The sequence below is a fragment of the Penicillium verhagenii genome (assembly GCF_028828195.1).
Source record: "Penicillium verhagenii strain IBT 33310 chromosome Unknown utg000009l_segment0_segment0, whole genome shotgun sequence".
NCBI classification, from domain to species: Eukaryota; Fungi; Ascomycota; class Eurotiomycetes; order Eurotiales; family Aspergillaceae; genus Penicillium; species Penicillium verhagenii.
In genome coordinates this window covers 988,467-1,004,987 of record NW_026643173.1, presented here as the reverse complement: position 1 = coordinate 1,004,987, position 16,521 = coordinate 988,467, and the positions used below count along the sequence as shown (strand labels likewise).

The 16,521-nt window shown below is 40.4% G+C and overlaps 3 protein-coding genes across 3 annotated transcripts; 2 read left to right on the top strand and 1 right to left on the bottom strand.

The window, feature by feature from the left end:
* Nucleotides 1-10,562: 10,562 nt before the first annotated feature.
* Nucleotides 10,563-10,935, top strand: N7466_009428 (uncharacterized protein; the record flags this gene model as incomplete). Its single annotated transcript, XM_057168817.1, has 2 exons — nt 10,563-10,654; nt 10,710-10,935. The coding sequence occupies 2 exons, from the start codon at nt 10,563-10,565 to the stop codon at nt 10,933-10,935; spliced, it is 318 nt and encodes a 105-aa protein (XP_057017523.1).
* Nucleotides 10,936-15,376: 4,441 nt separating this feature from the next.
* N7466_009427 (uncharacterized protein) lies at nt 15,377-15,769 on the bottom strand (the record flags this gene model as incomplete). Its single annotated transcript, XM_057168816.1, has 1 exon — nt 15,377-15,769. One exon carries the CDS (start codon nt 15,767-15,769, stop codon nt 15,377-15,379), a length of 393 nt encoding a protein of 130 aa, XP_057017522.1.
* Nucleotides 15,770-16,146: 377 nt separating this feature from the next.
* On the top strand, nt 16,147-16,386 carry N7466_009426 (uncharacterized protein; the record flags this gene model as incomplete). The annotated part of the gene is made up of 1 exon (XM_057168815.1): nt 16,147-16,386. One exon carries the CDS (start codon nt 16,147-16,149, stop codon nt 16,384-16,386), a length of 240 nt encoding a protein of 79 aa, XP_057017521.1.
* Between the last annotated feature and the right edge of the window lie 135 nt (nt 16,387-16,521).

The following is a 16,521-nucleotide window of genomic DNA, read 5'->3' as shown; positions in this document are numbered from 1 at the left end:
ATTTGGTGAAGAGCAACTCTGACTGGAGCAAAATCCTTCATGCATCAAGGAGAATCGGGGTAAAGCTAATAACCGTCACATGATCTGGCTGCTGACCAAAAGGGGAGTCATGTGACGGTTATAGTCCGAGCCTCCGAGACCGATACCGCCTGCCAGAAGGGGATATAAACTATTTCCGTTTTTTACTGTTCTGATTGAAAGATATAATCTACTATATCTGCATTGCCAGTACATACGACCATAGGGTGTGGAGAACAGGGCTTCCCGTCCGCTCAGCCGTACTTAAGCCACACGCCGGTCAGTTAGTAGTATGGTGGGTGACCACATGCGAATCCTGACTGTTGTATGTTTTTTGTTTTTTCTTGTCCTTTATTCATCTGGCAAACTCCTTGCCGCTCTACTGTTCAGTCGGTTCGGGCCATTCACCCTGAATGCTGTGGATACCACTATTCTGCAACCTGAATACATGAATTCCCCGCATATTCTTCAAGTGCTGACGTGACATTCCACTCCATCTGCTGATTTCTACCTCAGGTGTGTTGTTGCTGTTACATAGAAGAAGTCACATGGACCTCTTCCTCGGCATGAACATAGACAAACCGTGGAACCATGTCATGGTAACGGAAGCGGGCCGACACCAAGCTCGTCACTCCCCCCCCACCACAAAGCTCCAACGGGAGCAACAGCCAACCCCACGAGCTAACACCCCTTCAACTTGCACCCCCGCCCGCGATAAACAAGACCTTCTTCAGCACTATGGAAGACGACCATGTCATAGAGACAGGAGGGGAAGACTCGGACATGGAAAATGTAGAGAAATCCTGATGTGATTGGATGAAGAAGGCAATTCAAGTAAGTCTGTCTTCAAGGGTATTTTGGAGAGCGCGAAGCCAACATATGCACTTAGGCCTTCAGAGGGTTGGTTCTTTACGAAGCCTTGCTTGGCTCACCCGTCTGGATGGTCTGATCGACGCCATAGACAGCCCGGCTTATACAATCACGGACCGTATTAAGATTGTGCCTGGAGGGGCTAGTCTCCTACGGCCATTTGAATGGCACGTTTAAGAAGGGACGATCACCGAGGACATCGCGGATCGACTCCTCGCACTACAGCTCAGTTCACATACTTCCTCCCCAACCCAACTTACACCATACGTTGAGACCAATTTCAGAATCCCCGCATGAATGTCAGAAACACCGTCTGCGTTGCAATTAAGCAGCTTCACTGCTTTCAGCCGGTTGGGTGGCAGTTCACGTGAAGTACTAGGCATGCCGCATGGAGGCCAGAAGGGAAAAAGGGCGTGATCCAGCTCGCTTGACGGTGCTCAAAATCCGCAAGCAAGCTGGGGACCAGCTAGGATCACAAGAACTGTGATTTCGCGGGTTGAGTTTGTCTACTTTGGAGTTGACTCAGGTCCCAGGCAATGTTTTTTTGTCCCCATAGTATTAGTTAGCGAATACATCCCGTACATGACCTCACACATGAGTCATGACAGTAGTAGCATTTACCATTATTCACTCATGTTATCCATTATCAAGGCTAGGACTTGGGGATATTTGGACATCCTTAGCTAGTAATTACACACGGATAATCGCCTGGAAAGGATACGTTTCCCAACCAAACAACAAGAGAGACAGAAAATTAACAAAAACAAAAACATACAACAGTCAGGATTCGCATGTGGTCACCCACCATACTACTAACTGACCGGCGTGTGGCTTAAATGCGGCCAGTAGTTCGGTGGGTGCCGCTAGGGTGAGAAATGGGTGAGAGCCGCTTTAGCGTCGCGCGACCGGGGGTGAGAAGGGTGAGTGCGCAATAGACAGGGTGAGAAGCGGGGTGAGAGCGGGTGAGAAATCACCTTCTGGCATACACCGGTCGCATTGACCTTCCAGGATGATCAAAAGTAGAATATTATTGGGTTACCATATCCTATATTAAACAGCTAGCCTCTTAGTATATATATATAGCCCCTCTAGAATAACCCTAGTATACCTTGCTATTATTATTATTATTACCTAATTACTATATTTTATATATATACTTACTTCCTAATAACTACTACTTTATATAGCCTATATTATATACTCTCTAGGTACTTTTTAGGTAACTTCTAATTTTTACTATATTCTATAGATAATATATAAATAGATACCTTAACTTAGAGGGTATATAAGTACCTTGCTAAATAACTTTTAGGATAAAAGAAGGATATTATAGAGGTCTAGGATAAAGTATAATAAACCTATTTTAATAAAAGGTTAGGAAATTATATAATATTTAATTATTAATAGATAGGGGATAGTTATAGAATAGATTTTTTTATTATATATATATTATATTTTATACTAATTAAATTATTAATTTAGCTACTATATTCTTTAGCCTATATAGGCCTAATCTATATATAGATCCTAATATAGATTTTAAAAATAGAATTTGATCTACCTCCTAGGCCTACTCTTAGTTTATATATAGTACTTACTCCTATACTCTTATTCCCTACTTAATTATTATTACTCTTTATTTAATCTAATCTTATTATTTTATTAGTATAATAATATATAAAAATAAGGTTATCTTAGCTTTATAGCTTCTCTTTAATATACTAAGTAAAATTTTCAGAACCTACTATAAGCTAGTATTTATAGCTCTAAAAAAGATAGGGAAAGTACTAAAGGCCTAGGAGTTGGAAGATAGCCTAAACTCTTTATTTAGAGAAGTTATAAAAAGAAGTGAAATTTAAGGAGCCTAGTAAATCCCTTAATTAAATATCTAAAGTCTTTTCTTAGATAGTCCGCTAAACCTGTATAATACCTAAGAAGGCCTTCCTTAAGATATATATTAAGATCTCTAGATTAGTCTCTTGAACTATCTACTAAACCTATAGAATACCTAAGATCTTCCTTAAGATACTTAGCTAGATATCTAGACTAGTCTACTAAACTAATATAATACTTAAGAAGGCCTTCCTTAAGACATATATTAAGATCTCTAGACTAATCCCTTAAACTATCTGCTAAACCTATAGAATACCTAAGATCTTTCTTAAGATACTTAGCTAGATATCTAGACTAGTCTACTAAACTAATATAATACCTAAGAAGGCCTTCCTTAAGATATATATTAAGATCTCTAGACTAATCTGCTAAACTAATATAATACCTAAGGCCTTCCTTAAGATATATATTAAGATTTCTAGATTAGTCCCTTAAATAGTCTACTAAACCTATATAATACCTAAGATCTTCCTTAATATACCTAGTAGCATACCTTCCTAGAAAGAGGTCAGCAGAACTGCTTGTATAACTTAGTATAAGATAGAGTGATTGAACTAGAAAATCTGATTACTAAAGAGTATATTAAAGTGTTTAAATTAATAACTGAAAAATTATATAGTATATCGGAGTTTTGTAAAGCTAATACTTCTATTACCTAAATACTAGAAACTAAGTAAGGTATAAATAAGCTAATACTTAATAAAGAAGTTTTGTATATCTTAAGTAATACTAGCCTTTGGGTTAGTAAAGAGAAGTAGCTTTTATAATCCTTCCTTTAACTATCTCTAAGTTAAAATTTTATAGAGTGGGAGAAATCTGCTAGATTTCTCCTATAGATTAAAAAAGAGAAAAAGTTAAAATAGGGTGGTAAGATAGCTAGATTTATAAGAAGCCTTTATTACTACCTAGAGAAATACTATAAATCTTTGAGTAAGGTAATTAATTAAGGGGTTAATTAGCTTCTCTTTCTTAATTTTCTTGAATAGGTACTTGATAAGAAAAGAGATCTTATTATAGGGGTTTTTACTCTATTTATAATATTTGATTATGCTAAATTTGAAGTGATCCCTATTATAGAGCTAAGACTATTTGTAATTTCTCTATATATATTATATAAGCTTGTAAATGATTAATTTTATGATTCTATATTATATGAAATTTCTGGATGGTTTGCTGGTATATAAGCTGAATATAAACTCTTATCTATACCTTTTGAGAATGTAGGATTGGTATATGATTTTATAAACCCTGGCTTGTTTATGGAAGGAAATTACTAGGGATATACTAGGTACTCTGAGCTTATAGACTTCTCTACTTTGTCCTTTTATAACCTAGAGGTGCTAAGTAAGCTTATAGATTTCTCTATTTTATTCTCTAATATCTAAGAGGTAATAAACTATCTTAATATATAAGATCTTAGAGATTATTAAATATAATCTTTATCTATAGGTATAGAGTTATATGATCTGACTTAAATCCCTATAAATATAAATAGTTTCTCTTTTGTATATATAAGTATAAATACCTGATCCTCTTTAGTTAGCCTGAATACCTTTATATTTCCTTAAAGTCTGTTATTAAATATATAGACTATAGCCTTAGGATTTATATGCTAGAGTAAGATAAATAGTAAATATAATTTTGGTCTAATTTTCACTTTATATTCTTTTTTCATAAACTATCATTTCCCTTTAACTAACTATATCCTTGAAGCTTTTAGATTGCCTTCTAGTACTTAAATAGGAATAATAAGTATATTACCTATACTATAATAAAAGTATATATGTTATAGACCTATAATCTATACTAATAAATATCCCTAAAATTCTAAGATTTATTAGAAATGTCTAATTTGAGATGGAAGGAGTATTATATACTTTTCTAGGAAGATTAAGCTTATTTAAAAATGAAGTTACTCTATAGTTTAGCTCTTTGGATTTGTGTATATTAAAATCCTGGCCTTATTTTTTAAATAGAATTGAGGAGGCCTATTCTAAAAATATCTTCTATTTATTATTTTTAACCTCTAATAACTTATCCTTAAATAGATATAGCTTTATTAATAGCTTTTCTAATATGATAAAAGACTAAGCTAATTGTGTTAGTGAGAAAATCAGAAAATTTAAAGATTAAGGGTAGTAAGGGAGGAGGGATATTTAATAAAAATGATTATAAGTAAGTAGGTAGAGGATAGTAGGGTTAATATTAAGATAATAGTAGGGTAATTATTAGTAATATCTATATAATAATATTATATAGCTATTAGGTAGTAATATTAATCTTGGGTATATCTTGGGGTCTTGAATATTAATTATAATTATTAGAAATAAAAAAAAAAAATATCCCTCTAAGTCACTATCTAGTAAGAACTATGAGTATAAATAAATAGGATATAATGATGTAGAACTTTATTAGGAGGACTTATTACTTAATGCTATTGTGACTAGATTAGGGAAGTGGTAAAACTGGGTTTAAACTACCTATTTATATTATTTTGAATCTATTTTGAATCTGCTATTAGTAAGTATCTATTACCTAATTATTATTTAACCTATATTTATTATTTTAATTTATTATTTATTATATTCTATCTCTATAGCTAAAGGATAGTTTAAATTGGTAATTGATATAGGGAGCCTTATAAGGGTGTCTCTTATTCTAACTGGGTTTAGTTTAAATTATAGCTGATTCTATCCTATGAACCTAAGATGATGAGAAAGTATAGTTATTTTAAATCTACCCTTGATTCCTGAATACTATTATGAAGCTGTGAATAAACTATTCTAATGAAATCTGATGAAAATGAAGTTACCCTATATGAAAAAAAAAAGAAAATCGCGAAACTATATCTGAAAACCGAATGATGAACTAAAATAAACTAGATTGGTAACCCTAGTGTAGGGTTATTATATAAATAGTATAGGTAAAAAGTCCGGATCTTGTTAGGGATATTGATTACTTATCTAGGGAACTAGGGCTATTTGTGGGTGGTAGACTGCCGGGGTGTTTGTTATCATAAGTTGGATGAATTCTATTAGGGATCTGAATCTGTCTGGGAATGGTTATTGCTTGCTTAGGGAACTAGGGCTATCTATAGTAGTAGACTACTGGGGTGTTTGGTGTTGTAAGTTGGTGATCTTCTGTATGGGATTGTAGAGTTTTTGGGGATGCTAGAATTATAATTTAGGAGGTTTATTATGAAGAGACACGAGGAATTGAGTCTATGAAGGAAGGAGGGTGAGAATGTAATGTAATAGTATTGTGTGCTGTAAGGAAGGAAAGAAAGAAGAAGAGAAGGAAGAGAATAAGCTATCTATAAGAGATGGAGTGAGAGTACGGATCACATAACAAAGTGATCAAATATATCGGTTGATTTAATATGTATGAATGCGAGGATCCTATGTACCAAATCTATCTGGGCGACAGATTTCCACGGCTTGGGCCCCCTGTTGCGACCAGATTGGGGAAGCGGTAAAACCGGGTTTAAACTAGTTTAGGTCCCAGAAGTCCTGCTAAATCAGTGCGGACTGGATAAACCATTCATCCGACAGAGATTTGACCCAGCATAGTGCTCTGGTATGGCCCTATCCAGTAGATACGCGAAAGAACAATACCTATGTATCTTCGCTCCAAATCGTGATCGTACACACAAAGCTTATACCGCTGAACTGCTGGAACCCTATCTTGCTCTCTCCCGAATCGCAGCCAGACTCCGCTCTGGAACACCTGAGAAGGTATTATGGTTTATCTGGGAGGTCCAAAGCTGGCGGACAGATCAAGAGGCCGTCGATTACATGATTCGGGCGCTGGATGAATAGTGATATGTATTATCTTGTTGTGACCTCAATAAAATTTATCCGCACAACTTCCATATACTTATTCCAAAAAATAGATACCGTTCAATCTGAGCTCAAGAATCACCAACCACTGTCACACCCATTCAAGTCATCCAAGTAACTGCATATCATCTCTCAAGAAGACATAATACTTCTTCCGCCATCTTCAGTAAGTCTACTTCGGATCTTCACTTCCAGATAACCAGGTCCCAATTTTTGGACCACAAAATCACTGTCACTCCCGGTATGGCTTCCAATCATAGCACTGGGGGAGAAAAGCAAAGCCTCGCCCACTCCAAGACGAACTATTCTTTCAAACAATGACATCTCATACATACCTTGCCTCCCTTTGCGTTCACTGAATTCTCTCGAGATCTCTTCACCTATGGAGACACCCGCTATGTTTCTTTTCAAAGCATGAAGCCAATCCGGAGATGAAAATCGGTGAACGATAGTGACAGAGCAGAGGCCAAGAAGAGATTTTGATATCGTCGGCTCTTGTGTTGAAATCACAATACGTATTCCAAGATGTCGCTACAGCCTCACGGTAGACAGAAGAGTCTCAGTAAAAGAGCGTGCTTCGACAGAATTATCCATATACTACTAAAGGTTAGCATGCCTTTACGGTGACTTTGTAACGAGACTAACTTTATGAGCCTCATCAAGCGCCACTATACAACCGACATCTGTAGTTTGCTCTAGAAAAATTCCTAAGCATATGTTAAAAAGGGAGCAGGCCGTATCCGAAGAAATGCATAGACAGGAAAGGTCAACTATAGTCAATTGACTCAGCTGGTACTCTTAGTCAATCATGTTAATGTAAGTATACCGCAGGAGTGACATACGTGTGGCATCCAATCAGAGCCCCACTTTTTGGCTCTCATGTCTTTTCCAGGTCTTTGGAGTGCTTGCTGCTTAGGCATAAAGCTCTCTAAACTATCGAGGCGTTGCCTCAATGGCTCAAGTTAACTTGGAGTGAGTCCAGAATCAAGTACTTTTTTCTTGAACTCAGCATAATTAAAACCCGTTCCAAGGCATTGCTACTCAACTCGCATTTCTCGGAGTATTCGCTGAACAGTATGCATGTACAATGGAAGTGGGCCGTTGTCCTGACCAACAGCCATCAGATCAAGCATACGTTGGGTGTTAAGATCGGCTTGGTCAATCTGCAAGGCTTCAACTTTAATATTGAATCTTGAGTATGTTCCCTGATGAAATAAGCAAAATGCTGAGATAGTATTGAAGCACAAGGAATTACCTATATAGTTCGAAGATTTGTCGGAGCACATAGGACTCTGACTTTGATATCGGAGTTAGAAGCAAGAAAGGCGGCTTCACAAGGAGAACCTCCATTATCACAGATAAAGGTGTCATAGTGAAAGACAACAGCTGTAAGAGGGTTTGAAAGCCTCCCAGCTTTTGATGGAATTAGGGAACCTTCCAGAATACATGACAAGGTATGACTTTTCCCTAAGCCTTGAGAGCCACATATAAAAGTACTGGAGGGAGAGGAAACGTTAAAAAACAGTCTCGGGTCCTTGTCCCAAGTTTCTCTATCTTCGAGGGCCTTGGAGTCCAAGCCGTTTGCCTTGGTGATTCCACCCAAAAGCCCATACTGTGAAACCTTTCCAGTGTGTTTTGACACAGATTGATCGCGGCAATGACTGAAGACATGGCTCGTAAATACCGGCGCGAGCGAAGCCTCTTCAAATTGCTACGTGTAGCTTCCAAGCTTCAAGAGACTAAGGTGATATAAAAATTCACGTTCTTGAGTAAAGAGTTAGGCAATGCTTCTAAGATTGAGGGAAGTAAGAACACGTACCATCTGGACAAGGTTTGCACACAGAGCCTTCAGACATTATCGGAATAACTGTGAACATTTGAGAAACTCTCATTCACAGATGTAAGTGGGCATTCCCATAGCTTTTATAAGGCTGTCAGCATGCTTGCTGACTTATTTCTTCGACCTTGTAGTTGAGGGCTTGTCACGATTAAGATCAGCAGGTATGCAAGTGATGTAAAATACTGGGATTCCAGCCAGGGAGTCCCGTGCCGATTACGCAGTCAAGGGGTGAGCCGACAAGAGATTTCCAAGAATAGCGGCCTGACAAACATTTTTTCCTGATTTGGATATTACGGCACCAGGTAGTTGATAATCCCTAATTCGGCGAAATTAAGGAGACTAGCTCTGTTTGTAGCGCTACAAACAACCAGCCAAGGAGACGCGGGCCTGGGGGGCTGCTGATCTTGCAACAAAAACTGTAGGTTACTGTGACGGGTCATATGTGTGCTCTCCTCACCGCCGTTACTTTGATCAATGAAGGCCAGTAACGTGTCTGGTGCATACACACGACCAATTAGCATTCGTTTACCCTGCCACTCCGTATCTGAGCTCCAGTATTCTAAGCACTTCGAACTTACGGCTTCCGATATATTTTAGACCCTTCATCCCTCGGAATTATTATTCACAGATCATTTCCTCTTCGACAGTACTTTATCTTTGATTTGTCAAAATGCTCGCCCAGCCCGAATTTCAAAAAATTAAAGATATTCTTGGGTATCACAGACTATCGGAGTCTGGAATCTTAGAAGCTCTGACGGCTGCTGGAGCCGACAAAAACAACTTTGATGGAAACAAGAGACTTGCCCAAATGGGGACCTCTCTCATAGAATATCAAATTATCGAGATGGGATACAGAACAAAGATGAGCAGAGGTAATTGTCCCATCAAACTTGAAGGATAAGCCATTAATGTTGAAAAGGCAAAATAACCCGTATTCAATCCACTCTGGCAACAGCGGATTACCGAGTACTAGTAGCCAAGCACCATGGCATTGACCGATACATCAGTTACAGTCCCACGGCAGGAAGCCAAGCAAAGAGCGTTCTTGCTCAAGCTGTAAGTGCTCTTATAGGTGTTCTACACCTTGAAGCCAGGGACTCAGATGTCACTCGAGAAGGAATGCTGTGCCTGGGGTATTTTAGTTATATTCCACTGGATTGAGAAAAAACGGCTGACTTTCTAGATTCTTGAGCATAGGAGAATATAATGTCGATCACAGCGACTTATTGAGCCAATTCAGGTCATTCCTTTTGTTCCAACCAAGCACACACGGCCTATCGCCTGGAATGATTGAATTTGATGAATCGTTTTTGAACACTCTTGGGCCGTCTGAGCTTCCATTCCTGGCATCTCCTCCAACCCTAAGCAGGAGTCACTCGATATGTGCAGCTCAGACCCCCATAGAAGAGGGTTTAGACAGTCCCACGGAACATGAAAATGGAAATGTCTCATATAATCAAGCTAAGAGAAAAGTTGAGACAATGGAGTCTGTTGAGCAACCGAACAACAAACGACAAGAGATCAGTGACTATTGTCGGGCATCGATCTTGAGGGATACCGAGAAGTGTAAAGCTCAGGGGCTGCCCCCTCCACGAGAAACATTCTTCAGTCCTTACATTCAGAATCGTGTGCTAGAGCTAAATTGCAAGTTTTCGGACGCTTCTTGCACTATGTTAGCTCAGATAGCCGGCTCTAGCTCTGTTGTCGGCCTAAAAGAAGCATTGGAGTGCTCAAGATCGTGGCCTCAGATTCAAAGTTGGAGAATCACAGGCCATGCGACACAAAACGAAAGAATAGCTATAATTGGAGACCTTGAGGTTCGAGAAATGTACTGCGCTCTTTTGAAGAGGTACTATGTGATGGAGTTGTTTAGAAATTGCGGTGGCTCTAACAGCCGCAGAACAACAAAAATGATCATTTGCACCGGAAGGGAGATCTTTCAAGCTGGTGGCAGGACAGGCAATCCTGGCCATAATGATGAGGCCTATGTGACTGACAGGATGATGAAAGAAGTATTTCCAACCTTTCAACCCGGATCTAAAGATTATGATTCAAAAAGACGATCCATGTCTCGTCTTCGAGTCCTTGGGCGACGACTTCAAATGTTCGCAGAAAGGTTTGGCAACAGTAGCCTGGCTTTCATGCAACCGTGCAAAGTCTCCGAAGATTCTGAAAAGCCAATATCCGATGCTATGTAAGTGAGATCACTTGTTTCAGTTGCATTTGGCAGAGTTGCTAAGGGTATCAAGGATTCTCGCCCCGACTGAACCCGACTTTAAGCTCTTTCTCGACATACTAGACGAGTCCCAGGGTGATATACTTCGTCAATTTAGCACCGCTGCAGATAAAATTGTTCGCCATTTGATTTATGAGGATATGAATCATCCCGAGCCTTTCCACCTGGAGGTTGTGGACGCGAAAGAGATATTAGAGCATCCCAAGGGTTCGCCAGGCCTTCTAGGGATGCTAGGTTAAAAGAAATAATGATGGCGATTCCGGATATCTTTGGTCAATAGTAGAAACCTTATATTTTCTTTCTTTGAATGCTTTAAAATGAAAGAATCTCTGTTTGTGTCTGTCTCCTCTTTCTCTTTCTCCGCAAAATGAATGTACATAAAGCGGGTCAAACCAGCCAAAATTCTCCCGAATTCTAATTGAACTCGCTCCACATGATATATTAGTAATTGAAATGAGATAATGTAATAATCCAGCCAATAAGAGCTAACACTAATTTTCGATGGATGATCTGCTAATCGGATCGTGGAGTATTACCCGAAGGTGGGTCCTCTCTCGGCTGGGTTCTTTGTTTGCTAAACTGTAAGCATGGACGGGATGGTCTAGGAGCATTCCTAGATGCTCCATTTCCTGAACTCAAATCCTTCACCCCTAAGAGGCTTCACTAAGTGTTTATTATTCTCTATCTCGTGCTGTGATGCCGAAGAATAGTACCTTGCGCAAGATCCTGCCTGCGAAAAATGAATGGAGCCAAAATTTTTAAGCGTGAAGGCTTGATCTGGACAATGTGCTTGGGGGGGTGGAGGGGGGACCTTCGACGGGTTCCCGCTCCAGATCGACCTCCTTGTCAAGATCTGTCAGCCTTGTCCTAGCACACTCCTTACTGGTGCCTATTCCCTGTGCAAATATTTGTTCATGGGTCTCTTTTAAAGCGCGCCTGAATATGATTGATATCTGAACAAACCAGCATAATCCCAAAAAAACAAGCAATTTTGAAGGAGGCGGTAACACTCTCTTCCAATCAGAAATTGTGTTTAAAGCCGAAAGTGGGGTCATCTTGCCGGTTTCTTTGTTTGCTGGTTTCTTTGTTTGCTATGGATTATTTCATCTGTAGCAAACAAAGAACTGTGGATATGGTTGAAAATTCAAAAATAAAACTTGAAATTGCCCCTGAGTTTCTGAAGTTCTTAATAATATTGCTAGGATTCTTTCTCTCTCTCTTCAGTAGGTGAAATCTTCTTTCCCTCAGGACTTCGCGAAGCCGCATCTACCATCCCAATGCCAAAGAACAGAACTCTGCGCAAACTCCTGCCTGCGAACAGGGGACTCAATATACAATCTCCTGAGTCAGAATCGTCAGTCAAATAGCGATGCAAGGTCTCTCTTGCCTGTACGGAATGCCAGAAAAAGAGAGCCAAGGTCAGAAGTCTCAGAACAAAGTTTGGCGGCACTGCTAATACATCCAATACAGTGCTCCGGTACGATGCCCTGCTCAAGATGCATTGCTGAAGAATGCGACTGCATCTATAATCCACGCGGTGATCGTAGATCTAAGGCTTATATCGCTGAGCTATTGGGTTTTCAGGCCGCTCTTTCCTGCATAATTACCACGCTTCGCTCGGGGACCTCTGATGAGATATCTTGGTTGATACGGGAGACTCAAAGTCATGAGACGGATCAAGAGGCAATCCACTACCTTACTGAAAGACATCAAAGGAATCCCGGTCCGTCAACTTCACCTACATGAACTGTTCAACTGCTCGAAGATGATCCAGTAATCAAGCTGCTTCGCCCCTTTCCTTTATAAAATGATAGCATATTTGTTGCGTTGGATGTTACTATCTTTTGAGTCGGCTTTTATTCGTTGATAGTGGTCCGAAAATTAATCACAAGTTGCCTAGATATATTTCGCAGTTGAGAATTGCACTCGTAAACGTAGTTTCAAAACTGCGAATAGTCATTGCCAACGTGACGGTAAATTATTATAAGTGGATTTCACTAGATATTTTCCCATAATGTCAATCTGGTTCAAACTCCTTCTCAGTCAAAGCACATAACTAGTTAAGAAGCAAATCAACAGGCTGGCGGCCCAGTCACTGTAGTAGTTTTGACGAATTACAACTTGCTGTCCAAACAATAGTAGTTCTTATCAGTATTTCCTTGAACGCAACTTTATTTACTTTGCTAAGTATTCAATCCAGGGATTAAAAATTCGAAAAGTTCAGTGAGCAATAGTGACGAAGCTGTAGACATGTTGCGCATTTTCTTCTACAGTACAGTTTCGAGTACTATGTACAAACCGAATGGTGATCGCGCGACTCGTGATTAACGCACTGAGCCTCTCAATTCAAATACAAAACTATCAAGTCGCCTTTGTCCGCTCAGGACCTTCGACCTCTTGGCATCTACACTATAGCATCAAATTTCTGGCAAGATCAGTCGAGTCGGCAGCAAGGCTAAATACAATACCGCTTTGGGTGAAGTGCGCTAAGCAGTGTGAAATTATTAGCACGTGACTATCAATGCGTTGCCTAGTCTAATTATAATAGTCCCAAAGGTTGTTTGAAAGATACGTAGTAGCTGCTAAGTAAATTCAATATACTTTCTTCTTACTATAATAAGATTAAGAGGTTCTTTTGTTTGTATCCAAGCTTATTCTACTCAGATTATCTCCTAATCAAAAGTAAGCCCTTATATAACTAAGGACGAGATACTTAAAACGTATATCTCAAAATTTCATAAAGACGACAAAACCTTTATATGATAACCTACTAACGTACAAATTAGTGGTAACTGTTACTAATACATCATTTCATTATTCATGGTAGCATACAGTAGCTCCATACTTGAGATATGCTCCCTAGAGATTACACTCTCTGTCAGCTATTAGAAAATTCATTGATTTAGCGGTGTAAGTGCTACTGCTATGGATGTTTCTTGCCATTTGAAGGGCTTGAAAGGTTTGGTAAATCCAACAGATGATTATGAAGTGGGCGTCAGGTACGATCTTTGGACTGAACACATCAGCAGATGATTAGTGATGACGTCACTTCAACTGGATAATGCGGGAATTAATTCCGATGGTCCGGCTTGGTTCCTGATCTGCACCAGCCTCATAGCACAACAATCATCCTTCGATTCCTCGCTGCCTCTTTTGGATCATCGCTACCTACAAACACCGGTAAATTTATCCCTCGGAGACTTTACTCGTTGTAATTTTTAAAGCTCACTAACATAAAGGCAGCGTTATTTCGCATATGTGCTCAGCGACAGAGAGAAGCCTGCAATAAGTTTGTTTGCCGAATGCGGCATTCTGTGATCGCGTGCTTGGTCCAGTTATCGGTGGTTTCTCTAATTATATCGACTTCTACCGCGATATCTCGAGTCTTAGCTGTTGGAACTGATTTTTGTTTAGTGGGAATGAATGCCAGCTGTAGATGGGTCAGGGGCCTCCTAAATGCCGTCTCTGGTGTCATCTTTATCTTTTGCTTTCTACTAATATATATCCCTATTCCTCAACAGAGTGTCAAACATCTTTCGGAATTCTCCGGCACAGTATACAGAAGTGAGTTTCAGCTTCAAATGGTAGAACAAGTGCAAAACCCGCCTTGTGTCGATCATTCATTTTGCTGCTGTGTGAGCCGATCTTGCTGCTGTTGTTCATCTATAACGCCATCATTTACGGAACATCATGTATAAAGATCAGGGTCAATGTGATCAGGGAATTACCGGTCTGGAACTACTGGAGTCTTAGTTGGGAAATTCTGTGACCTCAGATTCACCATTTTTAATAGTAAATAATACCAAAGATTAGAGATATTTAATAAATTCGCACTACTGGAGGCGAGGCTTGTACCGTATCAGTCTTTTTGCGTTTCACTGGTCAAATTTTCAATGTATTGATTGGATTGTCGGTATTATTGCCATGGGTCCCTTTCGGGTTGGAATGTTCATTCTATACCTGTCAGTACCAATCATCTGTTTGATTCCTACAAGATCTGAAGCTTCTGTGCTGGCAGCCAATTCAATCCTTCAATCTTTTATCAGTCTAGCCTTTCCATTAATCGCCATCACCATGTACGACAGCCTCGGAGTTCATTGGGAATCTAGCGTACCAGATTTCCTAGCGTTAGCGTATGTTCCCTTTTGATTTCTGATCTCCAACCACGATCCGAGTACTGTATCCGGAAAAAATCAGGTATGCAGCCGAGTCGGAAGCTTTGATACGAAAGTTGTCAGAGTAGACACCTCTACAAAACTCTCACATAGATGAGAGTACTTGAACAATTATCATGGCAGTAATGATTCAAATATTTGTTGACAATCGGATGGCAGTTTTATTGTGCTCCATGCTAGCACCCCTTGGTAGTCTGGTGAAAAATAGTCACTGGAGTTTCTGCGCAGCTACAGTTCCTTGACAGGAACAAAAAACGCCTTCACCTCGTTTCAAGTTTTCCAGTTTAGTCTCCAAGTTGGTTTCGAAACTCAAAAGCTCAATCCCCCAGATCAACGCGACGGGTCAGATTCTCCAATTCTCGCAGTGCGTCCTCTGCTGATTGCAGGTAGCCATAAATGGAGCTATGAAGTGTCAAGCTGGCCAATCCGCCCATCGTTTCAGTGGCGTCCCGCATCGGACAGTCTTTTCCTCTGGCTGTGGTGGAGTGAGAGCATGTTTCAACTTTCAGCGGTCGCGAGGGTAGGTATGGGTGTGACGCAAAAATTCTTTGAAGTTCGTAAGTCGGGTACGTTCCCTGTCCTGTCTCTCCTCGTCCTGCGCCTGCTTCTGACCAGCTTCTGCCTGCTTCTGACCAGCTTCTGCCTGCTTCTGACCAGCTTCTGCCTGCTTCTGACCAGCTTCTGCCTGCTTCTGACCAGCTTCTGCCTGCTTCTGACCAGCTTCTGCCTGCTTCTGACCAGCTTCTGCCTGCTTTTGGCTGGCGTCTGCCTGCTTCTGCCTCGCTTCTGCCTGCTGCTGCCTCGCTTCTGCCTGCTTCTGCCTCGCTTCTGCCTCTTTCCGCCTCTCCTTTTCTTGCAGGAAGAGCCACTTATAGTCTGGAGGACAATTTCTGACCATCGAGTTGCTGGAAGAGGAAAGATGGGAGGTTGCAACGGCTGGCATCATGACTCATCGAAGATAAATCGGTAATTGCAAGGTGGGCGGAATCACACATCCATCGATCACAATGACGACATAGCCAAGGTGTTAATCGCCACCTTCGAAGCTAAGAGATGACATCTACTGCATACTGATGCATGCATGCGCGCCAAGCAAAATCGCTGCCCTGCGTCTAGCAATACGGACTTCTAGTGATGCCGATGTTAACTAACGTAATTTACGGGCGAGTGGCGCACCTATCTTTTATCCTAATTTTTAAACATGAATTTGACCACCAAAAGACCAATTTATAATAAAAAGGACTATCTAGGCCTATTTGGACATGAAGTTCTTTTATGCCCCTGAATCCCACAACCGAACTTCTTGGCAAAGCCCTCGTACGCTGCTGCAAAGGTGCTGCGGGCACTTCCACCGGGGCTGGTATAGCTGGTGGCATCGTCATTTGCAAGGTGCTCGTTCCCTTCTCGATCTTCATTGTCAAAACAAAGCCGATCTCGATGCTCTGGCAGCCCGAGTCCCTGGACTGGGAGATATCCTGGCCTACCTGGTATGGTTTGACGTTACTGGCGCTCTAGTCCATGACAGGGACCTGATTTTTGACAAATGGCACCGCGGAATCATATCTTCAAATCTCTTCGACTCGGTGGGTTGCCCGCCAGATTCATTTGAACTCCTAGCGCACCTGGCAGATCGCAACATCAATCAACTAC